General features: G+C 49.3%; 1 protein-coding gene across 1 annotated transcript in view; it reads right to left on the minus strand.

Moving 5' to 3' along the window:
- Nucleotides 1-8150: 8150 nt before the first annotated feature.
- AKR1A1 (aldo-keto reductase family 1 member A1) overlaps nt 8151-21770 on the minus strand; it is a 33151-nt gene continuing 19531 nt past the window's right edge. Inside the window, exons 5-8 of the mRNA XM_089660937.1 lie at nt 20929-21128; nt 14889-14961; nt 11500-11586; nt 8151-8395 (exon numbers count right to left, since the gene is read on the minus strand). Coding sequence (XP_089517063.1) covers nt 8330-8395; nt 11500-11586; nt 14889-14961; nt 20929-21128 — 426 coding nt within the window. The 3' untranslated portion in view covers nt 8151-8329. The remainder of the gene's footprint in view (nt 8396-11499; nt 11587-14888; nt 14962-20928; nt 21129-21770) is intronic.

A 21770-nucleotide genomic window follows, 5' to 3' on the forward strand; every position in this document is an offset into this window, starting at 1 on the left:
CATGTGAAGATCGGGACCTGGTATTTGGGGTGACTGGAGGGCCCCAGGCTTGGGGGGGGGGTCACCACACTGGAGAGACCCAGGATTTTTGGGTAATATATAAACGACGAGGTCGCACAGAGTAAATCGATACCCAACATGCCAAGCCTTAGCATTTGTGCACGCCCGTGAAATGGCGACAAACATCCGTACCCCATATGTTCCATAGGCTGACGCTGGACACGCCCCTCCAGGGGATCAGTCTAGAGATAGCTGTGAACAATGGGCGGAGAATCGGTCACCTCGCTGTGGCGTGCGCGGCGATATGTGACACGTGCATCAATCTACGTTTTCATGCGTAGTCGCCCCCAACATCTGCATTGACATGTATGAATGTGGGGGGGGCAAACTTTTTTTGGGGGGGATTGTAAGTGCTTGGGTGGAACTTTAATCACCGTTCACACCAGGGGCGAACTGACCGTTCAGGCACTTGGGCACTGCCTGAGGGCCCAGGGTCAGTAGGGGGCCCCATGAGATGCCCCTGGTACCTTTCATAGCCTTTTTTGGGTGTAGTTTGAGTGTGGGTGAGGACACAGGGGCCCCATGATCCCCTATTGCCCGGGGGCGCCATGAGTTGTCAGTCTGCCCCTGGTTCACACCACTGCAATTTAAAATCGTGCGATTTCTGAAGACTTTGTTGCGACTTGTGAAGATTGGGAACTGGTATTTGGGGTGACTGGAGGGCCCCAGGCTTGGGGGGGGGGGTCACCACACTGGAGAGACCCAGGATTTTGGGGTAAAATATAAACGACAAGGTCACACCGAGTAAATCGATACCCAACATGCCAAGCCTTAACATTTGTGCACACCCGTGAAATGGCGACAAACGTCCGTACCCCATGTGTTCCATTGGCTGACGCTGGACACGCCCCTCCAGGGGATCAGTCTAGAGATAGCTGTGAACAATGGGCGGAGAATCGGTCACCTCGCTGCGGCGTGCGCGGCGATATGTGACACGTGCATCAATCTACGTTTTCATGCGTAGTCGCCCCCCAGCACGCGCATAGACATGTATGAATGTGGGGGATCAAACATTTTTTTGGGGGGAATTTTAAGTGCTCGGGTGGAACTTTAGTCACCGGTCACACCGCTGCGATTTAAAATCGTGCGATTTCTGAAGACTTTGTTGCGACTTGTGAAGATTGGGACCTGGTATTTGGGGTGACTGGAGGGCCCCAGGTTTGGGGGGGGTCACCACACTAGAGAGACCCAGGATTTGGGGTAAAATATAAACGACAAGGTCACACCGAGTAAATCGATACCCAACATGCCAAGCCTTAACATTTGCGCACACCCGTGAAACGGCGGCAAACGTCCGTACTCTGTATGTTCCATAGGCTGACGCTGGACACGCCTCTCCAGGGGACCAGTGTAGACATAGCTGTGAACAATGGGCGGAGAATCGGTCACCTCGCTGCGGCGTGCGCGGCGATATGTGACACGTGCATCAATCTACGTTTTCATGCGTAGTCGCCCCCCAGCATGTACATTGACATTCCTGCATGCATGAATGTGGGGGGGAACATTTTTGTGGGAGGGGATTTTAAGTGCTCGGGTGGAACTTTAGTCACCGGTCACAGCTCTGCGATTTCTGAAGACTTTGTTGCGACATGTGAACATTTTCTGCGATTTCTTGCAGTTTTCATTCTCTTCTATGTCTGTGAAATCGCATCAAAACCGCAGAAAAAGCCACGCCGGAACTACGTCAGAAATCGCGCCGCAGCAAATCGCACGTGAAGACGCCAACATTACCGTTCATTAGATACGATTTCAGGTGCGTTTTGCGAATTGTGTGACCGGGTGCTAAAAGCAGAGTTCCGGGCAAAATGATCATTTCCCCGTGCAGTGGGGCTGGGCCGGCACTGCACGGGTTAAACAATCGTTTTTGCCTAGGGCAGGGGTGTCAAACTGGCGGCCCTCCAGCTGCTGCGAAACTACAAGTCCCATCATGCCTTTGGGAGTCATGCCTGTAACTATCAATCCTGCAATGCCTCATGGGACTTGTAGTTTGGCAACAGCTGGAGGGCCGTCAGTTTGACACCTGTGGCCTAGTAAAGCAAAGATATACTTACCTGATCCTCCGAGCGCAAGATCGGTCCTCGCCGGCGCTCCTGCCCCCCCGTCACGCACACACAGTAGCGGTCTTGTGAATGGGCTGTTCCTGAAGTCTTCATGCCCATAGACTGGCTCTGGACGGGAGGACAGCAGGAACAGTCCACTGCTGGAGATGGGGGAGCACTGTGTTCCGGAGGATTGGGTAACTGTAGCTTTACCCTGAGCCTCTGGACAAAAAGAGGACTTAATCAACGCAGTGCGGCAGCAGAGAGGAGTAGAGAATGCCTCCTACAGATCCTGCACCTCTCTGTGCAGCCGCAGCACCCCCCCCCCTCGTCTCCACCCGAACCTTATCTCAGCTGAAGACAGCAGAGAGGAGGACAGAACTCCTACAGATCCTGCATCTCTCTGTGCAGCTGCAGCACCCCCCCAACCCCTCGTCTCCACCCCCACCTTGTCTCAGCTGTAGACAGCAGAGAGGAGGACAGAGCTCCCCCTACAGATCGTGCGCCTCTCTGTGCAGCCGCAGCACCCCCTCGCCTCCACCCCCACCTTGTCTCAGCTGTAGACAGCAGAGAGGAGGACAGAGCTCCTCCTACAGATCCTGCATCTCTCTGTGCAGCCGCAGCACCCCCCTCCTCTCCACCCCCACCTTGTCTCAGCTGTAGACAGCAGAGAGGAGGACAGAGCTCCTCCTACAGATCCTGCATCTCTCTGTGCAGCCGCAGCACCCCCCTCCTCTCCACCCCCACCTTGTCTCAGCTGTAGACAGCAGAGAGGAGGACAGAGCTCCTCCTACAGATCCTGCATCTCTCTGTGCAGCCGCAGCACCCCCCTCCTCTCCACCCCCACCTTGTCTCAGCTGTAGACAGCAGAGAGGAGGACAGAGCTCCTCCTACAGATCCTGCATCTCTCTGTGCAGCCGCAGCACCCCCCTCCTCTCCACCCCCACCTTGTCTCAGCTGTAGACAGCAGAGAGGAGGACAGAACTCCTCCTACAGATCCTGCATCTCTCTGTGCAGCCGCAGCACCCCCCTCGCCTCCACCCCCACCTTGTCTCAGCTGTAGACAGCAGAGAGGAGGACAGAGCTCCTCCTACAGAGCCTGCACCTCTCTGTGCAGCCGCAGCACCCCCCTCATCTCTGCCTAAATCCCAACCCTTGGCTTTCCCAAAAAGGTGACCCCCCTCCCCCCCACTCCATCTATTTTTGTTACATTTTGTATCTTATTCTTATCTTTTCCCGATGTCTTCAGTTCAGTCATGTGACATGCAGGGTTTTCTCCTGATCTTCTCCCGGCATTGGGCGGTGCTTGATGATACCAAAAGCGGCCTGACATCAACATCACTCTCTGCATCATGGCACCGCGGTCACATGGAGCCGTGGTGATGCCCCCTATGGGCCGATGAAGTCCTGTACGCACAACACATCCTCAGTCTTCCAGGCTGAATGACACCCAGAAGACGGAGGACATCTTGTGGTGAAGAAGAGTATGGGAACACGGAGCCGTGGTGGTGCCCCCTATGGGCCAATTAAGTCCTGTACTCACAGCGCATCCTCAGTCTTCTAGGCTGAATGACACCCAGAAGACGGAGGACATCTTGTGGTGAAGAAGAGAATGGGAACACGGAGCCGTGGTGGTGCCCCCTATGGGCCGATGAGGTCCTGTACTCACAGCGTATCCTCAGTCTCCCAGGCTGAATGACACCCAGAAGACAGAGGACATCTTGTGGTGAAGAAGAGTATGGGAACACGGAGCCGTGGTGGTGCCCCCTATGGGCCGATGAGGTCCTGTACTCACAGCACATCCTCAGTCTTCCAGGCTGAATGACTCTCAGAAGACGGAGGACATCTTGTGGTGAAGAAGAGTATGGGAACACGGAGCCGTGGTGGTGCCCACTATGGGCCAATTAAGTCCTGTACTCACAGCGTATTCTCAGTCTTCCAGGCTGAATGACACCCAGAAGATGAATGACATCTTGTGGTGAAGAAGAGAATGGGAACACAGAGCCGTGGTGGTGCCCCCTATGGGCCGATGAAGTCCTGTACTCACAGTGCATCCTCAGTCTTCCAGGCTGAATGACACCCAGAAGATGGAGGACATCTTGTGGTGAAGAGTATGGGAACACGGAGCCATGGTGGTGCCCCCTATGGGCCGATGAAGTCCTGTACTCACAGTGCATCCTCAGTCTTCCAGGCTGAATGACACCCAGAAGACGGAGGACATCTTGTGGTGAAGAAGAGAATGGGAACACAGAGCCGTGGTGGTGCCCCCTATGGGCCGATGAGGTCCTGTACTCACAGCGTATTCTCAGTCTCCCAGGCTGAATGACACCCAGAAGACGGAGGACATCTTGTGGTGAAGAAGAGAGCCAACTGTCGGCTCCAATAAACGGTTCAGGTATGATGCCTGCACCTGCACCTCCCGGTACACCGGCTCACACGCTGAACTCTGGAGCCGAAGTGGATATTATAAAAAAGATATTTGCAAACAAATGGGACTTTTAGGGTCCAGACACAAAAACAGAGAGTTTGGCTAAAAAGTATTTTATTACAGGAGACAGTTTTCAGGTTGAAGGTCTCAGTACAGATCTATGGTGGCGGTTATAGATGCGGCGTCACCCAGAGGGATCCAGCAACACCTACAAACACAGCGACATCCATTCAGCAGGATTCTGTCCATGAGCCCTGAAGAAGGGAGCGCAGACACCTGGAGCGCATTGGCTCCATCTATAGATGTTTCATCAAACTGGAATATCTTCTTCCAGATCTCAGCATTTTGGTGCCCCAACAACTTCACTTACCTGTTTACCACAAATGGCAGTTTGTTAACCTCTTCCTGCACACCCTGGCATCCCCTTAAAATGTTCTAAATGTCGGGGGCTGGGATGGACCAGTGAACATGTGACCACTATGATTGGCTGTCACAGTTGGTGCCACCAGCTACCGATCGCTAGTGGGGACAGAGAGTTGTCTTTGACGGCTCATTCTCTGTCACTGCCCATTGACACATCTGTGGCCACAAAACCCGCCCGCCACAACACATATACTATATTCCCCGAAGTATTGGGCCAACCCTCCCAATCATGTGATTCAGGTGTTCCAATCCCCTCCCAATCTTGTGATTCAGGTGTTCCAACCCCCTCCATATCATGTGATTCAGGTGTTCCAATCCCCTCCAATCATGTGATTCATGTGTTCCAATCCCCTCCATATCATGTGATTCAGGTGTTCCAATCCCCTCCATAACATGTGATTCATGTGTTCCAATCCCCTCCCAATCATGTGATTCATGTGTTCCAATCCCCTCCATATCATGTGATTCAGGTGTTCCAATCCCCTCCATATCATGTGATTCAGGTGTTCCAATCCCCTCCATATCATGTGATTCAGGTGTTCCAATCCCCTCCATATCATGTGATTCAGGTGTTCCAATCCCCTCCAATCATGTGATTCAGGTGTTCCAATCCCCTCCAATCATGTGATTCAGGTGTTCCAATCCCCTCCATATCATGTGATTCAGGTGTTCCAATCCCCTCCATATCATGTGATTCAGGTGTTCCAATCCCTTCCAATCATGTGATTCAGGTGTTCCAATCCCCTCCCAATCATGTGATTCAGGTGTTCCAATCCCCTCCATATCATGGGATTCAGGTGTTCCAATCCCCTCCATGGACACAGGTGTATACAATCAAGCCCCTAGGCATGCAGACGGCTTCTACAAACATTGGTGAAAGAATGGGTCGCTCTCAGGAGCTCAGTGACTCCAAGCGTGGTCCCGTGATAGGTGGCCACCTGGGCAATAAGTCCATCCGTGACATTTCCTGGCTACTAAATATTCCACGCTCAACTGTTAGTGGGATTATAACAAGTGGAAGCAACAGCCACTCAGCCACCAAGTGGTAGGCCACGTCACATGACAGGGCGGGGTCAGCGCATGCTGAAGCGCACAGTACGCAGAAGTCGCCAACTGTCTGCAGAGTCAATAGCTAAAGACCTCCAAACTTGGTGTGGCCTTCAGATGAGCCCAACAACAGTGTGTAGAGAGCTCCATGGAATGGGTTTCCATGGCCGAGCAGCTGCATCCAAGCCTTCCATCACCAAGTGCAATGCAAAGTGTCGGATGCCGTGGTGTAAAGCACGCCGCCACTGGACTCTAGAGCAGAGGAGACGTGTTCTCTGGAGTGACCAATCACGCTTCTCTGTCTGGCAATCCGATTGCGCACCAATGCACAAAGCAAGGTCCATAAAGACATGGAGGAGCCAGTTTGGGGTGGAGGAACTTGACTGTCCTGCACAGAGTCCTGACCTCAACCCCATAGAACACCTTTGGGATGAATTAGAGCGGAGACTGCGAGCCAGGCCTCCTCCCCCGACATCAGTGCCTGACCTGACAAATGTGCTTCTGGAAGAATGGTCCAACCTTCCCATAGACACCCTCCTCAACCTTGTGGGGGGCCTTCCCAGAAGAGTTGAAGCTGTTATAGGTGCAAAGGGCGGGGCCAACTCAATATTGAACCCTACAGACTAAAACTGGGAGGCCATTAAAGGTCATGTGTGTGGGAAGGGCGGGGCCAACTCAATATTGAACCCTACGGACTAAAACTGGGAGGCCATTAAAGGTCATGTGTGTGGGAAGGGCGGGGCCAACTCAATATTGAACCCTATGGACTAAAACTGGGAGGCCATTAAAGGTCATGTGTGTGGGAAGGGGGGCCGCCCAATACTTGGGGCAATACAGTGTAGGTGTTACATGGGTGGCGAGAGATTAAAGTAGAAATTCACTCTCCCATCTACATGGACTATTTTTATGTTGATAGCATTAGTAAATAGGAAGGTATATCACATATTATACTTTTTTAAAAAATAGATTTCTTCAGTTACTTTCTGATTCAGGTAGATGGATTCCAGGAAGTAAAGACTGAGGGGGAGGAGCCGGTACACCTGTGCAAGAATGAGGGGGAGGAGCTGGTACACCTGTGCAAGACTGGAGGGGAGGAGCCGGTACACCTGTGCAAGACTGAAGGGGAGGAGCCGGTACACCTGTGCAAGACTGAAGGAGAGGAGCCGATACACCTGTGCAAGACTGAAGGGGAGGAGCCGGTACACCTGTGCAAGACTGAAGGGGAGGAGCCGGTACACCTGTGCAAGACTGAAGGAGAGGAGCCGGTACACCTGTGTAAGACTGGAGGGGAGGAGCAGGCATACCTGTGCAAGACTGAGGGGGAGGAGCCTGTACACCTGTGCAAGAATGAGGGGGAGGAGCCGGAACACCTGTGCAAGACTGAAGGGGAGGAGCTGGTACACCTGTGCAAGACTGAAGGGGAGGAGCCGGTACACCTGTGCAAGACTGAAGGGGAGGAGCCGGTACACCTGTGCAAGACTGAAGGGGAGGAGCCTATACACCTGTGCAAGACCGAAGGGGAGGATGGAGGTTAGCAGTATGGTGGTCATGTGCTGCACCTCTTCACTCTCTATCCTTGGCCATGTTGCACTTGGTAAAGAACTGCCAGTCAAGAATGGGGGTGGTGGTGTGAGGGCGGTAGGATTTCGGAACCAATGGGGCCAAGCCTGTACCCCTCTATCAGTCGCCCTAAGCCCACCTAGGTACCTCCCCCTGCCACTCGTAGTATACAGAGTAGCCACTCCCATAAGCAGCCTGATTTCGGCTTCCATCTGGCATTATAAGGAAAGGTTTTCGGTCAGTACTCTGTGTGAGATGAATGCCGGGATCACCAGCTCCGTCTAGTGGCCGACATGCGGTACTGTCTTCCTATTGAGGTATTTTAGAAAGCTATACGGCATGTTGGCCACTAGACGGGGCTGGTGATCCCGGCATTCATCTCTTACACGAATTACGGTGACGTTCTGTTCAGCTGGTACAACTTCTGACATCCATGCAATGAATTCTCCATAAATAGAGCCCTGAGTTACTTATATAAAAATACCATTCGGGGTCTATGGGTATTCCTTTTATGTTGACCCCGGCAGCGAAGGGGGGGAGGGGGGGCGGGCTCAGATATTATTCGATCTGTAACAGCAATAAAGACACAAGTCTGTCTACAAAGATGTTCTATTTATTGCACCGTCCGGAGGACCCGGGGAGAATACAAAGCTGTAATAGGCACAAAGTGAAATACAGAATCAGCAAAGGCTTCTGGGAACACAGCGGGAGTGTGGAAGGCACGCCGGGGGGGCTCCATCCATGGGGGGGGGCTCCATCCACCCAGCTATGATCAGTAGCTATCGTTGAACGGGTACATGGGGTGAGACGCGTCTCTCGGAACGGACTTTCCATCCACCTAGAAAAGACAGAACAGACAATCAGAGGGACGTCCCGACATTCTGATATCATCTCATAATTGTACAGATAATAAACCATCCCGGGTGATGCTGCCACCGGCAGGAGAAAGGTCGGACCGTCCTGTAGGTGGCAGTATAACCCTGGGGGTGCTCAGTTATCACCTAGCTGTGCCTCTCTATGAATCCAAAGTGTGTTAAGGTGAGTCCAAAAATCCAGTTTTCATCATCACTGATTATGTTCTTCAATACCGGGCACCCCCCCCCCCTGCCCCGGCCAATGTTCAGCTTTCAGCGCTCTAACACTATGAATGACAATTGCGCGGTCATGCAACACTGGACCCTTATGAAGATTTTATCTTTTTTTTCTAACAAATAGAGATTTCTTTTGGTGGTATTTACTCATCACGGGGGGGGGGGTTATTTTTTGCTAACTAAACAAAATGTTTCAAATAAATAATTCTTCATGAGTTTCAGCCAAAATGTATTCGGCTCCATTTCTTTGGTGAAAATCACCCAAATCAGTGTTTACTATTTAGTCTGTATTAAAGTTACAAATTACAGGATATACACTATATTGCCCCAAGAATTGGGCCGCCGGCCTTTCCTCGCACATGACCTTTAATGACCCCCCCAGTCATAGTCCGTAGGGTTCAATATTGAGTTGGCCCCGCCCTTTGCACCTATAACAGCTTCAACTCTTCTGGGAAGGCCGTCCACAAGGTTTAGGAGGGTGTCTATGGGAAGGTTGGACCATTCTTCCAGAAGCACATTTGTCAGGTCAGGCACTGATGTCTGGACAGTACAAATCCCCCCCAATGTCAGGACAGTACAAATCTCCCCTAAATGTCAGGACGGTACAAATCCCCCCTAATGTCAGGACGGTACAAATCTCCCCCAAATGTCAGGACGGTACAAATCTCCCCCAAATGTCAGGACGGTACAAATCTCCCCCAAATGTCAGGACGGTACAAATCTCCCCCAAATGTCAGGACGGTACAAATCCCCCTCAAATGTCAGGACGGTACAAATCTCCCCCAAATGTCAGGACGGTACAAATCTCCCCCAAATGTCAGGACGGTACAAATCCCCCTCAAATGTCAGGACGGTACAAATCCCCCCAAATGTCAGGACGGTACAAATCCCCCTCAAATGTCAGGACGGTACTAACCCCCCCAAATGTCAGGACGGTACAAATCCCCCCAAATGTCAGGACGGTACAAATCCCCCTCAAATGTCAGGACGGTACTAACCCCCCCAAATGTCAGGACGGTACAAATCCCCCAAAATGTCAGGACAGTACAAATCCCCCCCCCGCCCCCAAATGTCAGGACAGTACTAATCCCCCCCCCCCCCCCAAATGTCAGGACAGTACAAATCCCCCCAAATGTCAGGACAGTACTAATCCCCCCAAATGTCAGGACAGTACAAATCCAACCCAAATGTCAGGACAGTGCAAATCCAACCCAAATGTCAGGACAGTACAAATCCAACCCAAATGACCCCTTTTTGGAAAGTAGACAGTCTGGGCCAGGGGTAGGCAACCTGCGGCTCTCTAGCTGTTGTGGAACTACATTTCCCATAAGGCATTGCAAAGATTACAAAACTGACAGTTACAGCTATGACTTGCAGAGGCATGATGGAACTTGTAGTCCTGCGGCTCTCAGGTTGCCTACCCCTGGTCTGGGGTATATAGTAAGAGGCATGGCAAGTTTTTTTTGTAATTTGTCACATTTTTTTACTCTTTGCACATTTTTTAGACTCAAAATATCATCGTAGATAAAATGGTATTAATACTTCAGTTCTTTTCGGCTCCCTACTATTACTTCGTATGCAGAATTGAGCCTTTTAAGGTACTTTTGGGTGCTGGCCTGCTTTGTCCTTTTTTGCGCCCCCCACGCCTGGCCTCCTGGATGGTTTTTGCCCCATTGGGTACCCAGAAGAGGCCCGCTCTCCCTGACCGGAGGGCTCATGACTGACTGGTGCATAATGAGATGCTATGTAAGTGTATTACGTGCTTTAGGAGCTTTTATCATGTCTGTATGATTTTCTGTTGTGTTATCCAAAGTCTAAGTATCTCTTTTAGATATCAAAATAGCCTCTGAGGAAGCAGCTGCTGTCCTGAAACATGTCGGGCAAACTCTCCAGCGCCAGAATGTCCCTCACCCCCCCCCACCATGGGATCATCCTGGTGGTCTTTTCCATGCCTCATCACTGGTTGTGCTCCTTCTGTACAAGGTGGGCTTTGGGACATTCGTTGCGGGGAAATTACTAAACAAGTTTTCTAATGTTATGGTCTATATGTGACTTAATGTCACATTGATTTTACGAATTCGTGTATCTAGTCTTTGTGCCTATAAATAAGAGGACGTCGATGACGAAACGCGTAGGGCGGAGCTTGATTGATGTGACGTCATTACGTTTTTGGCTGCCAGCTACTGCGCATGTGCTGAGTAGCCAGGCTCGTTTATGTGATTGCTGTTATGCTGTTGATGCTGGTGTCGGCTGGGACACCTCTTGAGTAAGTGCAATGAGTACCTAATAAAGGAATTGGTTTTTATAATATTGCACCATGAAGTCTGTTTCTCTCGAGTGCTTGGCATTTCCCCCCATGGATACGTTTGAAGGTGGTCCTTTATCTATTGGAGAAGTGGATTTTCGATTAACTACAAAGTTTTTCATCCTGTTATTTCGATCGATGAGGATCGGTGTGTTGCAGAGTTTCCGTTTCTGAAGATATATTTATGGATGATCTGCCATTATATTATCAAGGTTTTTTGGTGAAAAATTTTCATATTTAGACACTTTTTTTGCACAAAAGTTTTTTGCACTTAAAAGTTTTTTTATTTTTTTTGTGGTATTGGCATATATATATTTTTTTCTGGACTTATGATTTGATGATTTCTTTTTATACACATTTACTAGCGCAAATTATTTATTTATTTGTGCCTATAAAGTCCATTTGTAGTGTTCCTGTTTCTTCTGACTAGTCATAATTAGGACGTGGCCCTAGTGTATATAGTGGGAGTGACCCTTCCCCCGAGGGGCCCCCAGCCTCTTTTCATCAAGTTCTGTAACAATGTAGTCGGAGAATTGGATCATTTACCGTGATTAACGGGATGATGTACCGGCATCCTTTGTTCAGGCTGCCGATTTGCTGCATCTCCCCCTCCGTCAGACAGAAGTCAAACACCTAAGAAAGGAAAATGTACTATTAATTCAGTGAAGGCTCAACCATTATACATGATTTGGGGGGGGGGGGGGGGGGGGGGGTGTTGGTGAAGGGGAAGGCTTGACCATTATACATTTATACATGATTTGGGGGGGGGGGGGGTGTTGGTGAAGGGGAAGGCTTGACCATTATACATGATTGGGGGGGGCTGGAGAAGGGGAAGGCTCAACCATTATACATGATTTGGGGGGGTTGAATGAGAAGGCTCAACTACTATACATGATTTGAAGGGGAGTGGGGGTAGGGCTCAACCATTATACATGATTGGGGGGGGGGCACAATCATTATACACAATGGAGGGGGGGCCCAACCATTATACACAATGGAGGGGGGGCCAACCATTATACATGATTGGAGGGGTGTTAAATCCACCATTATATATGATTTGGAAAGTTGGGGGGGATGTTCACCACTATACATGATTGGAAGGGGGGGGTAGGGTTCAACCATCATACATGATTGGGGGGGTTAGGTTCGCCATTATAGATGATTTGGGGGGTTCAACCATTATACATGATTTGGGGGGGTTACCAATATACACGATTGGGAGGGGGTTAGCCATTATACAAGATGAGAACGAAGGGGTCGTTTGACCATTATACATGATTGGAAGAGGGTTAGGTTCACCATCACACATGATTTGAGAAGTCGGGGGTGGGGGGGGGGGGGGGGGAGGCTCAACCTTGATTGGGGGGAGGGAGGGATTAGGTTCAAAATTTTACAGTATATGATTGGGAAGGGGGGTAGGTTGACCATTATACAGGATTGGGGAAAAAAGGGGGAGGAGCAGGGGAGTGCCTTCCCATCCTACTCTATAAGGCTGTGTGCTGCAAGAGAAAGGAGCCACCAGAAATAGGAAACCTGATGCAGCAGTCCTGTCACCAGTATAACCTGCAAGAAAGGAAAGGATTAAAAGATGTTATGGAGAGAGGAAAAGAGAAAAGGGAATGGGGGGGGAGGGAGGAATTATTGGGAAAGGAGAGGAAAGGGGAGAAGGAGAGAGGAGAAAGAAAGAAGAGGAGAGAGAGAGGGGAGAGAGAGAAGAGGAAAGAGGGGGGAGAGAGGGAAGAGAGGGGGGGAGAGAGGGAAGAGAGAGTGAGAAGAGGGGGGAGAAATAAATGAGGAAGAGAGAAGAGAGGGGGTAGAGAGAAATGAGAGAAAAGAGAGATGAGACGGGGAAGAAAGGTAGAGGAGAGAGAGGAGAGAGGAGAGAGAGGGAGAGGAGAGAGAAGAGAGAGGAGAGAGAGGAGAGAGAAGAGAGAGAGGGGGGGGGAAGAGGGGGGAGAGAGAGGGAGAGAGAGGAAAAGGAGAAAAGAGGAGAAGAAGGAGAAAAGAGGAGAAGAAGGAGAAAAGAGGAGAAGAAGGAAAAAAGAGGAGAAGGAGAGAAGAAGAGAGAGGAGGAGAAGGAGAGAAGAAGAGAGAGGAGGAGAAGGAGAGAAGAAGAGAGAGGAGGAGAAGGAGAGAAGAAGAGAGAGGAGAAGGAGAGGATAAAGGAGGGAAGAGATAGGAGAAAAAGAGGAGACGAAGAAAAGAGGAGACGGAGGAGAGAAGAAGAGAGAGGAGAAGGAGAAGAAGGAGAGAGAAAAAGAAGAGGGAGGAGAGAGAGGAGAAGAAGGAGAAAAGAGGAGAAGAAGGAGAAAAGAGGAGAAGAAGGAGAAAAGAGGAGAAGAAGGAGAAAAGAGGAGAAGAAGGAGAAAAGAGGAGAAGAAGGAGAAAAGAGGAGAAGAAGGAGAAAAGAGGAGAAGAAGGAGAAAAGAGGAGAAGAAGGAGAAAAGAGGAGAAGAAGGAGAAAAGAGGAGACGGGGACGGAGAGAAGAAGAGAGATGAGAAGGAGAGAAGAAGAGAGAGGAGGAGGAGAGAAGAAGAGAGAGGAGGAGGAGAGAAGAAGAGAGAGGAGGAGGAGAGAAGGACAGAGAGGAGGAGGAGAGAAGGACAGAGAGGAGGAGGAGAAAAGGACAGAGAGGAGGAGGAGAGAAGGACAGAGGAGAAGGAGAGAAGAGAGAGGAGAAGGAGAGAAGAGAGAGGAGAAGGAGAGAAGAGAGGAGAAAGAGAGAAGAGAGGAGAAAGAGAGAAGAGAGGAGAAAGAGAGGAGAGAGGAGAAAGAGAGAAGAGAGGAGAAAGAGAGAAGAGAGGAGAAAGAGAGAAGAGAGGAGAAAGAGAGAAGAGAGGAGAAAGAGAGAAGAGAGGAGAAAGAGAGAAGAGAAGAGAAAGAGAGAAGAGAAGAGGAGAAGGAGAGAGGAGCGAAGAGAAGAAGAGGAGAGAAGGAGATTGAAAGATAGAGGAGAAGAGGAGAGAGGAGGGAAGACATAGGTGAGAGAAGGAGAGAGGAAGGTGAGAGAAGGAGAGGGAAGGTGAGAGGAGGAGAGGGAAGGTGAGAGGAGGAGAGGGAAGGTGAGAGGAGGAGAGGGAAGGTGAGAGGAGGAAAGGTGAGAGGAGGAAAGGAGAGAGGAGAGAGGAGGAAAGGAGAGAGGAGAGAGGAGGAAGGAGAGAGGAGGAGAGGAGGGAGGAGGAGGAGAGAGGAGGAGTGAGGAGAGAGGAGGAGTGAGGAGAGAGAGGAGTGAGGAGAAAGGAGAGAGGAGAGCAGAAGAGAAGGGAATAGAGAGATAGGAGATGAGCTGTTCTGTAGTCCTTCCCTAAGGTGACAACAATGCTTCTCTATAAATGCAGTGCAGTGACTGAGCGTTGTCACCCTAAGGCAGGAAGTGTGTTATTGGCAGGACCATTAGGTGAAAATATAGGAAAAGAAGTCTGAATGAAGAAAACTAATGCAGCCACCATATCTAAGGGCAGGTGCAGGGCTGCCATTAGAAATCGTGGGGCCCCATGCAGCCTCCTGAGATGAAGGTTCTGGCCCCCAGGAAGAGGCTGCAACTTTAATTTAATTGGTGGAAGACGCAGAACAAAGGATTACTCCGCCTGCTGCTGAAGTAGTCCCCTCCCTGTTCCTGGCCCCTGCTACTGAACTGTTGGGGCCCAGGGAGCTTTTATTGAATCGATGGAAGCCACAGCCCATGGGATTACTGTGCATGGGCCCAAAGGTATTTAAAGACTCCCCCTCTGCTCCTGGGCTCCCTGCTGAACTGATGGGGCCCGGGCCTGGTACAGAAGGGGCCGCCTCTACCCCCCAATTGTTGGCCCTGGACGGGTGAGCGGAGAGGACATCTTTCTTCTCGGGTTTAGATCCTCTGTATTAGGAAGGATGCACAGCACTGTGTACAGTGACCCGTCTCGGGTGCAGTAGGCGGCCCATCCAGCCGGGTTACCTGCAGGTTCTGGAGGATTCGGGACGGGGTGACACTTTTTGGAATAGTGACCACTCTGCGCTGCACCTGCCACCTGGAAAGATACCAAATGTTTAGTGGATACCGATCGACCAATGACATCGATCTACGTGGAAACAAAATATCCATTTTATGCATTTAACCCCTCCAGAGGATTCTGACAATTGCGCAGTCATGCAACGCCACGCCCAAATTAAGTTACGTCCTTTTTTCCCAACAAATAGAGCTTTCTTTCGGTGGTATTTGATCGCCTCTGCGGTTTTTATTTTTTGCACTATAAAAAAAATGAAAAACGACAATTTGGAGAAAAAAATATATTTTTGACTTTTTGCTATAAAACACATCCAGTAAAATTTAAAAAACAAAAAATCTAATTTTGTCATAAATTTCGGCAAAAATGTCTCCCGCTCCGTGTCTTCGCTGAAAAAAAATCCCGATACGTGGAAATTAATTGGTTGACGTGAAAGTGATAGCGTCTACAAATGGCGGGATAGATATTGGGATTATTGTTTTTTTTTCATTTTTACTAGTAATGGCGGCAATCAGCGAATTATAGCACGACTGCGGCGGGCATTCTGACACTGGGGGGGGGGGGGGACGGGACCGATTTGGTGTCACTGACATCCACAGTGACACCAATACAGTGATCAGTGCTAATAAAAAGCACTGACATTGTACTAATGGCACTGGGCTGGAAGGGGTTAACATGAGGAGTGATCAAAGGGTTAACTGTGTGTGTTTTACTGTACGCACGCTGCTATGCAGAGCCATACAAAGCAGTGTGCAGGAGCTGACAACAGGGGAGATATCTGTTTTGTTCCCCCCCCCCCGTCAGAGATCATCGGCAATCACCGGGCGCTGGCAAGTAATCATCAGCTGGGACCCGGTGATTGACAGCCGCAGCAGTGAATGGGGGCATGCGCCCCCTACCCAGAAATGCAAAATCACACACACACACATATACATATATTATACACACGCGTGATACGTGATTTTGCGCACCTGTGCCACCCGGTGATTCACAGCTGCGGCTGCAAATGGTGGCGCCCCCTACCCGGAAATGCAAAATCATGTGTACTGTATATACAGTTGTGTTGAAAATACTAGCCGTCAGACATCACTAACCGGATCAATCGCTGTTTTTGGTAGAAATGATATTTCTACATGGCAGATAATTTCCTAGCAGGTGTAGTAGAGTCATAGAAATCCAACAGACCTGACAGTCATGACATGCATGCTGCTGATTCTGTGTCATTGAATCACTCATTGAAAGGGGCGTGTTCAATATAATAGCCGTGTGGAGTTCTATTAGTGACGTCATTCATTCTTTGATAAACAGGTGGCAATTATTGCCCTTATTTAAGGAAGGAAGGCAGCAAATGTTGGACATGCTGGTTACAGTGCATTTCTCTCTGAAATTCTGAGGAAAATGGGTCGTTCCAGACATTGTTCAGAAGAACAGCGCACCTTGATTAAAAAGTTGATTGGAGGGGAAAACATATAAAGAAGTGCAGAAAATGATCGGCTGCTCAGCTAAAATGATGGCAAATGCTTTAAAATGGCAACCAAAACCTGAAAGACGCGGAAGAAAGTGAAAAACTATCATTGGAATGGATAGAAGAATAGCCAACATGGGGCGGACTCAGCCAACAATCAGCTCCAGGAAGATGAAAGAAGGTGTGACGTTCCCTGTGAGGACTCAGCCAACAATCAGCTCCAGGAAGATGAAAGAAGGTGTGACGTTCCCTGTGAGGACTGTTACAATTAGAAGACCCCGATGTGAAGCCAAGCTATCTGCAAGAAGTCCCCGCAAAGTCCCACTGTTGGGAAAAAGACGTGTGCTGAAGAGGTTACAATCTGCCAAAGAGCACATTGACTGGCCTAAAGAGAAATGACACAACATTTTGTGGACTGATGACAGTAAGATTGTTCTTTTTGGGTCTAGTGGGCGGAGACAGTATGTCAGACGACCCCCAAACACTGAATTCAGGCCACAGTACACTGTGAAGACCGTGAAGCATGGTGGTGCAAGCATCATGATATGGGGATGTTTCTCATACTACGGTGTTGGGCCTATTTATCGCATACCAGGGATCATGGATCAGTTTGAATCCATCAGAATACTTGAAGAGGTCATGCTGCCTTATGCTGAAGAGGAAATGCCCTTGAAATGGGTGTTCCAACAAGACAACGACCCCAAACACACCAGTAAACGTGCAACATCTTGGTTCCAGACCAACAAGATGGACGTTATGGAGTGGCCAGCCCAATCCCTGCATCTTCATCCAATAGAAAACTTGTGGGGTGACATCAAAAATGCCGTTTCTGAGGCCAAACCAAGAAATAGAGAAGAACTGTGGAATGTGGTCCAATCATCCTGGGCTGGAATACCTGATCACAGGGGCCAGAAGTTGGGGGACTCCATGCAACACAGATGTACAGCAGTTCTCAGAAACAGTGCGACTGCAACCAAATATTCATGAAGTCATTCAAAGGAAAGCAAAATCTTCAAACGTTTCTCAGTTTATATAGTGAATGTTGGAGTTTGGAAAGAAGAATACAAACACGGCCATTTTTTTGAACCGTCTAATATTCACTTTTCTTCCATTTTTTTAGAGGAACAACACAAATTTGATGTATTTTTCTTCATGTTGTGATTTGGAATAGAATGTGTCGTGTTCCCAATGCATTTGTGTGGATGGAAATAAAAGGATTAGAAGGATTTGCAGCTTTATTCACTTTTTTCATCACACTGCTAATATTATGAACACAACTGTACGTGATTTTGCGCACCCGTGCCGCCCTGTAGCAGTATTTCTCCTAGTAAAGTGAACACGAGACACCTAATGTGACGGAACGATCGCCGGGGCCGCGTTCACACGGAACGTCTCAGGAACACGGAACATGCACAGGGCAGCTCATTCATTCCAACAGGCCGCCCTCGCTGCGTCAAAGTAGCGTCATCTACTTGTCCGGGGCGTCGAGAGTCACACGTTTGCTGCGCATTTTGATGTGCGTAAAAACGAGTGTCAGCTCGCCGTATCTTGGGAGCCATTATCAATGAAAGTCTCTGCGAGCGCCACGCGGGATCTCTGCACATCCCTCTGGAATCACGCCAAGATAATACTTCATTGTGTGAAATCAAAAGCAGAAAAACTCTGAAATACAAAACCACAATAAATATCACCGATAACCGATCGACATGAGAACGAACAACACAAATACAAAGCGCAGAAGAGGGAAATGGAAATCCCAGAGATATTCACTATATTCGCACGTTCTCATGTCGATCGGTTATCGGTGATATTTATTGTGGTTTTGTATTTCGGAGTTTTCCTGGTTTTGATTTCACACAATAAAAGTAGAACTACGAGGCATCCGATCGCCACAAATCAACGACATTTCATTCATTTGTAATATTTAAAGAAAACTCATCCATCCATCAATCCATCAATCAATCCATCATCAATCCATCCATCCATGTCTACATCCCTCAATCTGTGTCTCCATCCATCCATGTCTACATCTCTCCATCCATGTCTACATCCCTCCATCCATGTCTCCATCCATCCATGTCTCCATCCCTCAATCTGTGTCTACATCCATCCATGTCTCCATCCATCCATGTCTCCATCCCTCAATCTGTGTCTCCATCCATCCATCCATCCATGTCTCCATCCCTCAATCTGTGTCTCCATCCATCCATGTCTCCATCCATCCATGTCTCCATCCCTCCATCCGTGTCCCCATCCCTCCATGTCTCCATCTCTCCATCTGTGTCCCCATCCCTCCATGTCTCCATCCCTCCATCTGTGTCCCCATCCCTCCATGTCTCCATCCCTCCATCCATGTCCCCATCTATCCATCCATGTCTACATCCCTCCATCCATGTCCCCATCCATCCATGTCTCCATCCCTCCATCCATGTCCCCATCCCTCCATCCATGTCCCCATCCCTCCATCCATGTCCCCATCCCTCCATCCATGTCCCCATCTATGTCCCCATCCTTCCATCCATGTCTCCATCCCTCCATCCATGTCCCCAACCATCCTTGTCTCCATTCCTCCATCCATGAATATCTCTATCCATCCATGAATAGCCATCCATTAATATCTCCTTCCATCCATTTGTCCGTGAATCCATCCATCCATGAATTTCTCCATCCATCATCCCCATCCATCCATGTCTCCACCCATCCATCCATGTCCTCATCCCTCCATCCATGTCTTCGTCCATCCATCCATGTCTCCCTCCTTCCATGTCCACATCCCTCCATCCATGAATATCGCCATCTATCCATGAATATCTCCTATCCATGTGTCCATCAATCCATGAATATTTCCATCCATCCATCGTCCCCATCCATCCATGTCTCCGTCCATCCATGTGTCTGTCCATCCATGAATATCTCCTTCCATCCATGTCTCCGTCCTTCCATCCAGGAATATCTCCATCCATCCAAGTCCCCATCCCTCCATCCATGTCCCCATCTCTCCATGTCTCCATCCATCCATGAATATCTCCATACATCCATGTCTCCGTCCATCCATCCATCGTCCCCATCCATCCATCGTCTCCATCCATCCACGTCTCCGTCCATCCATCCACGTCTCCGTCCATCCATCCACGTCTCCGTCCATCCATCCACGTCTCCGTCCATCCATCCACGCATCCGCCCATCCATCCATGTCCCCATCCCTCCATCCATCCATGAATATCTCCATACATCCAGGTCTCCATCCGTCCACCCAGGTCTCCATCCGTCCACCCAGGTCTCCATCCGTCCACCCAGGTCTCCATCCGTCCACCCAGGTCTCCATCCGTCCACCCAGGTCTCCATCCGTCCACCCAGGTCTCCATCCGTCCACCCAGGTCTCCATCCGTCCACCCAGGTCTCCATCCGTCCACCCATGTCTCCATCCGTCCACCCATGTCTCCATCCGTCCACCCATGTCTCCATCCGTCCATCCATGTCTCCATCCGTCCATCCATGTCTCCATCCATCCCAGTCTCAGTTTCATGTCACAGTTTGACATCTTTGTCTTGGGCATTGGATGGCCTTGTCCTGGCACTAATATAGATCACATTTCTTTACTTAGTGCCAACAGTTTGCGCAGCACTGCACAGTCTATATCCGATGGCTTCAGTTCACAGCGCGTTGCATCCAGGGGCGGACTGACCATTTGGAAACTCAGGCACTGCCCGAGGGCCCGGGGTCAGTAGGGGGCCCCATGAGATGCCCCTGGTACCTTTTTTCATAAGCCTTTTTGAGTTTGGGCAAGGACACAGGGGCCCCATGATCCCCTATTGCCCGGGGGCCCCATGTGTTGTCAGTCCGCCCCGGGTTGCATCATTGTGTTCTTCTCAACATTTCTATAATCACTGATCAGACTTCTAACTAGAAATGCACTCAAAGCTTTTACTACTTTCTGTTTTCCATCGATATTACCTCGGGGGGGGGGGTGCACAGTTGGGCATTATCTAAAAGTCCAACAACCCCGACAACCAGTAATGCAATTTAGTCATCTGCCCCTCCCCTAGCTGTTGAATTTCAGGTTTCTGATTGGTTGCTGGAAGCATTCGTCCTCCGCTGTTCTCTGCACTGGACTATGACAGAAGCCATCAATGAAAAGTGTTGAGCTGTGAGAATGTGGAATAGACTCCCTCCAGAGTTGGTTGTGGCCAGCTCAGTGGATTGCTGTAGGAAAGTCCTGGATTCTTTCTTGGATACACAGAATATAACTGGATATAACATTTATAGGGAAAGTTGATCCAGGGAATATCCGATTGCCTCTCGGGGGATCAGGAAGAAACGTTTCCCCTGCAGGAGCACATTGGATCGTGCTTTGCTGGGTTTTTTTGCCTTCCTCTGGATCAGCTGTGGGTGTAGGATTATAACTTTTTTTTTTCTATGGTTGAACTGGATGGACTTTTGTCTTTTTTTCAGCCAGACTAACTATGAGTACATACATCTTCACCAGAATGCATCTACAAGTCAGGCCATTGAGGTTCTACAAGTACCTGAGAAGAATCTGGGCTTCGGATCTGCCGTATTTCTTAGCTATCTCCAGGATAGAGGGTTCCTCCAGCAGGACCGGTTCTTCTGCTTTTCTCCAGCTGCGGTCCGGAGATCCCAGAGGGCTGTAGCCTGTAATGACCATTCCTTTGGCCCGACAGTGAGCGATGAGCTCGTTCTGAGCCAGGTATGGGTGACACTCCACCTGCAATCCAGGAGGGAGACAAGAAAAACAATGGATAACATCTCCGGTTCCCACATCTTTAATTAAAGACCAGCTCCAGGTTAATTTTTTAAGTTTCCCCATGGAAGTTAAAAAAACAAAAAACAACAAAAAACAAAAACATCAGCAGATCAGGCTGCAAAACTAATTCAATTTACTCTACAGAACCTCTTTTTCCTTTCCCCATGAGATGTCCTCGGTGTTCCACGTTGAATGTCAACCAACATCACTCAACCTGGAAGATGGAGGAAAGGCTGAGTGCAGGGTGTCAAGGTCCCGCCCCCTGAGGACAGCGCCCTGCACTGACAGCGTGTTGACACAAAGATTGGCACTGGTGTCATCACCTCAGCACCACTATCTGCATCAATCAGGATCCCAGATCGCAGGGAGAAGACCAAAGAGTGAAATGACCCAGCAGATCACATGACCACCCAGAAAACCAGAAAAAGATAAAAAAAAAGCCAAAAAATTTTGTTTAATAAATTTAGTTTTATTTAAAAAAAAACCTTGCCAAGGCGTTCCTATCACAGCGTGTTGTGGGAAGTGGAGAAGTCGAGATCACACGATGTTTAATATCAAAAGGAACTTTATTTTGTAGGCATATGTAGCCCTCATCACCAAACG

This window comes from Staurois parvus, unplaced genomic scaffold, assembly GCF_062004578.1.
Source record: "Staurois parvus isolate SC_StPar_1 unplaced genomic scaffold, SC_StPar_1.0 ptg001289l, whole genome shotgun sequence".
NCBI lineage: Eukaryota > Metazoa > Chordata > Amphibia > Anura > Ranidae > Staurois > Staurois parvus.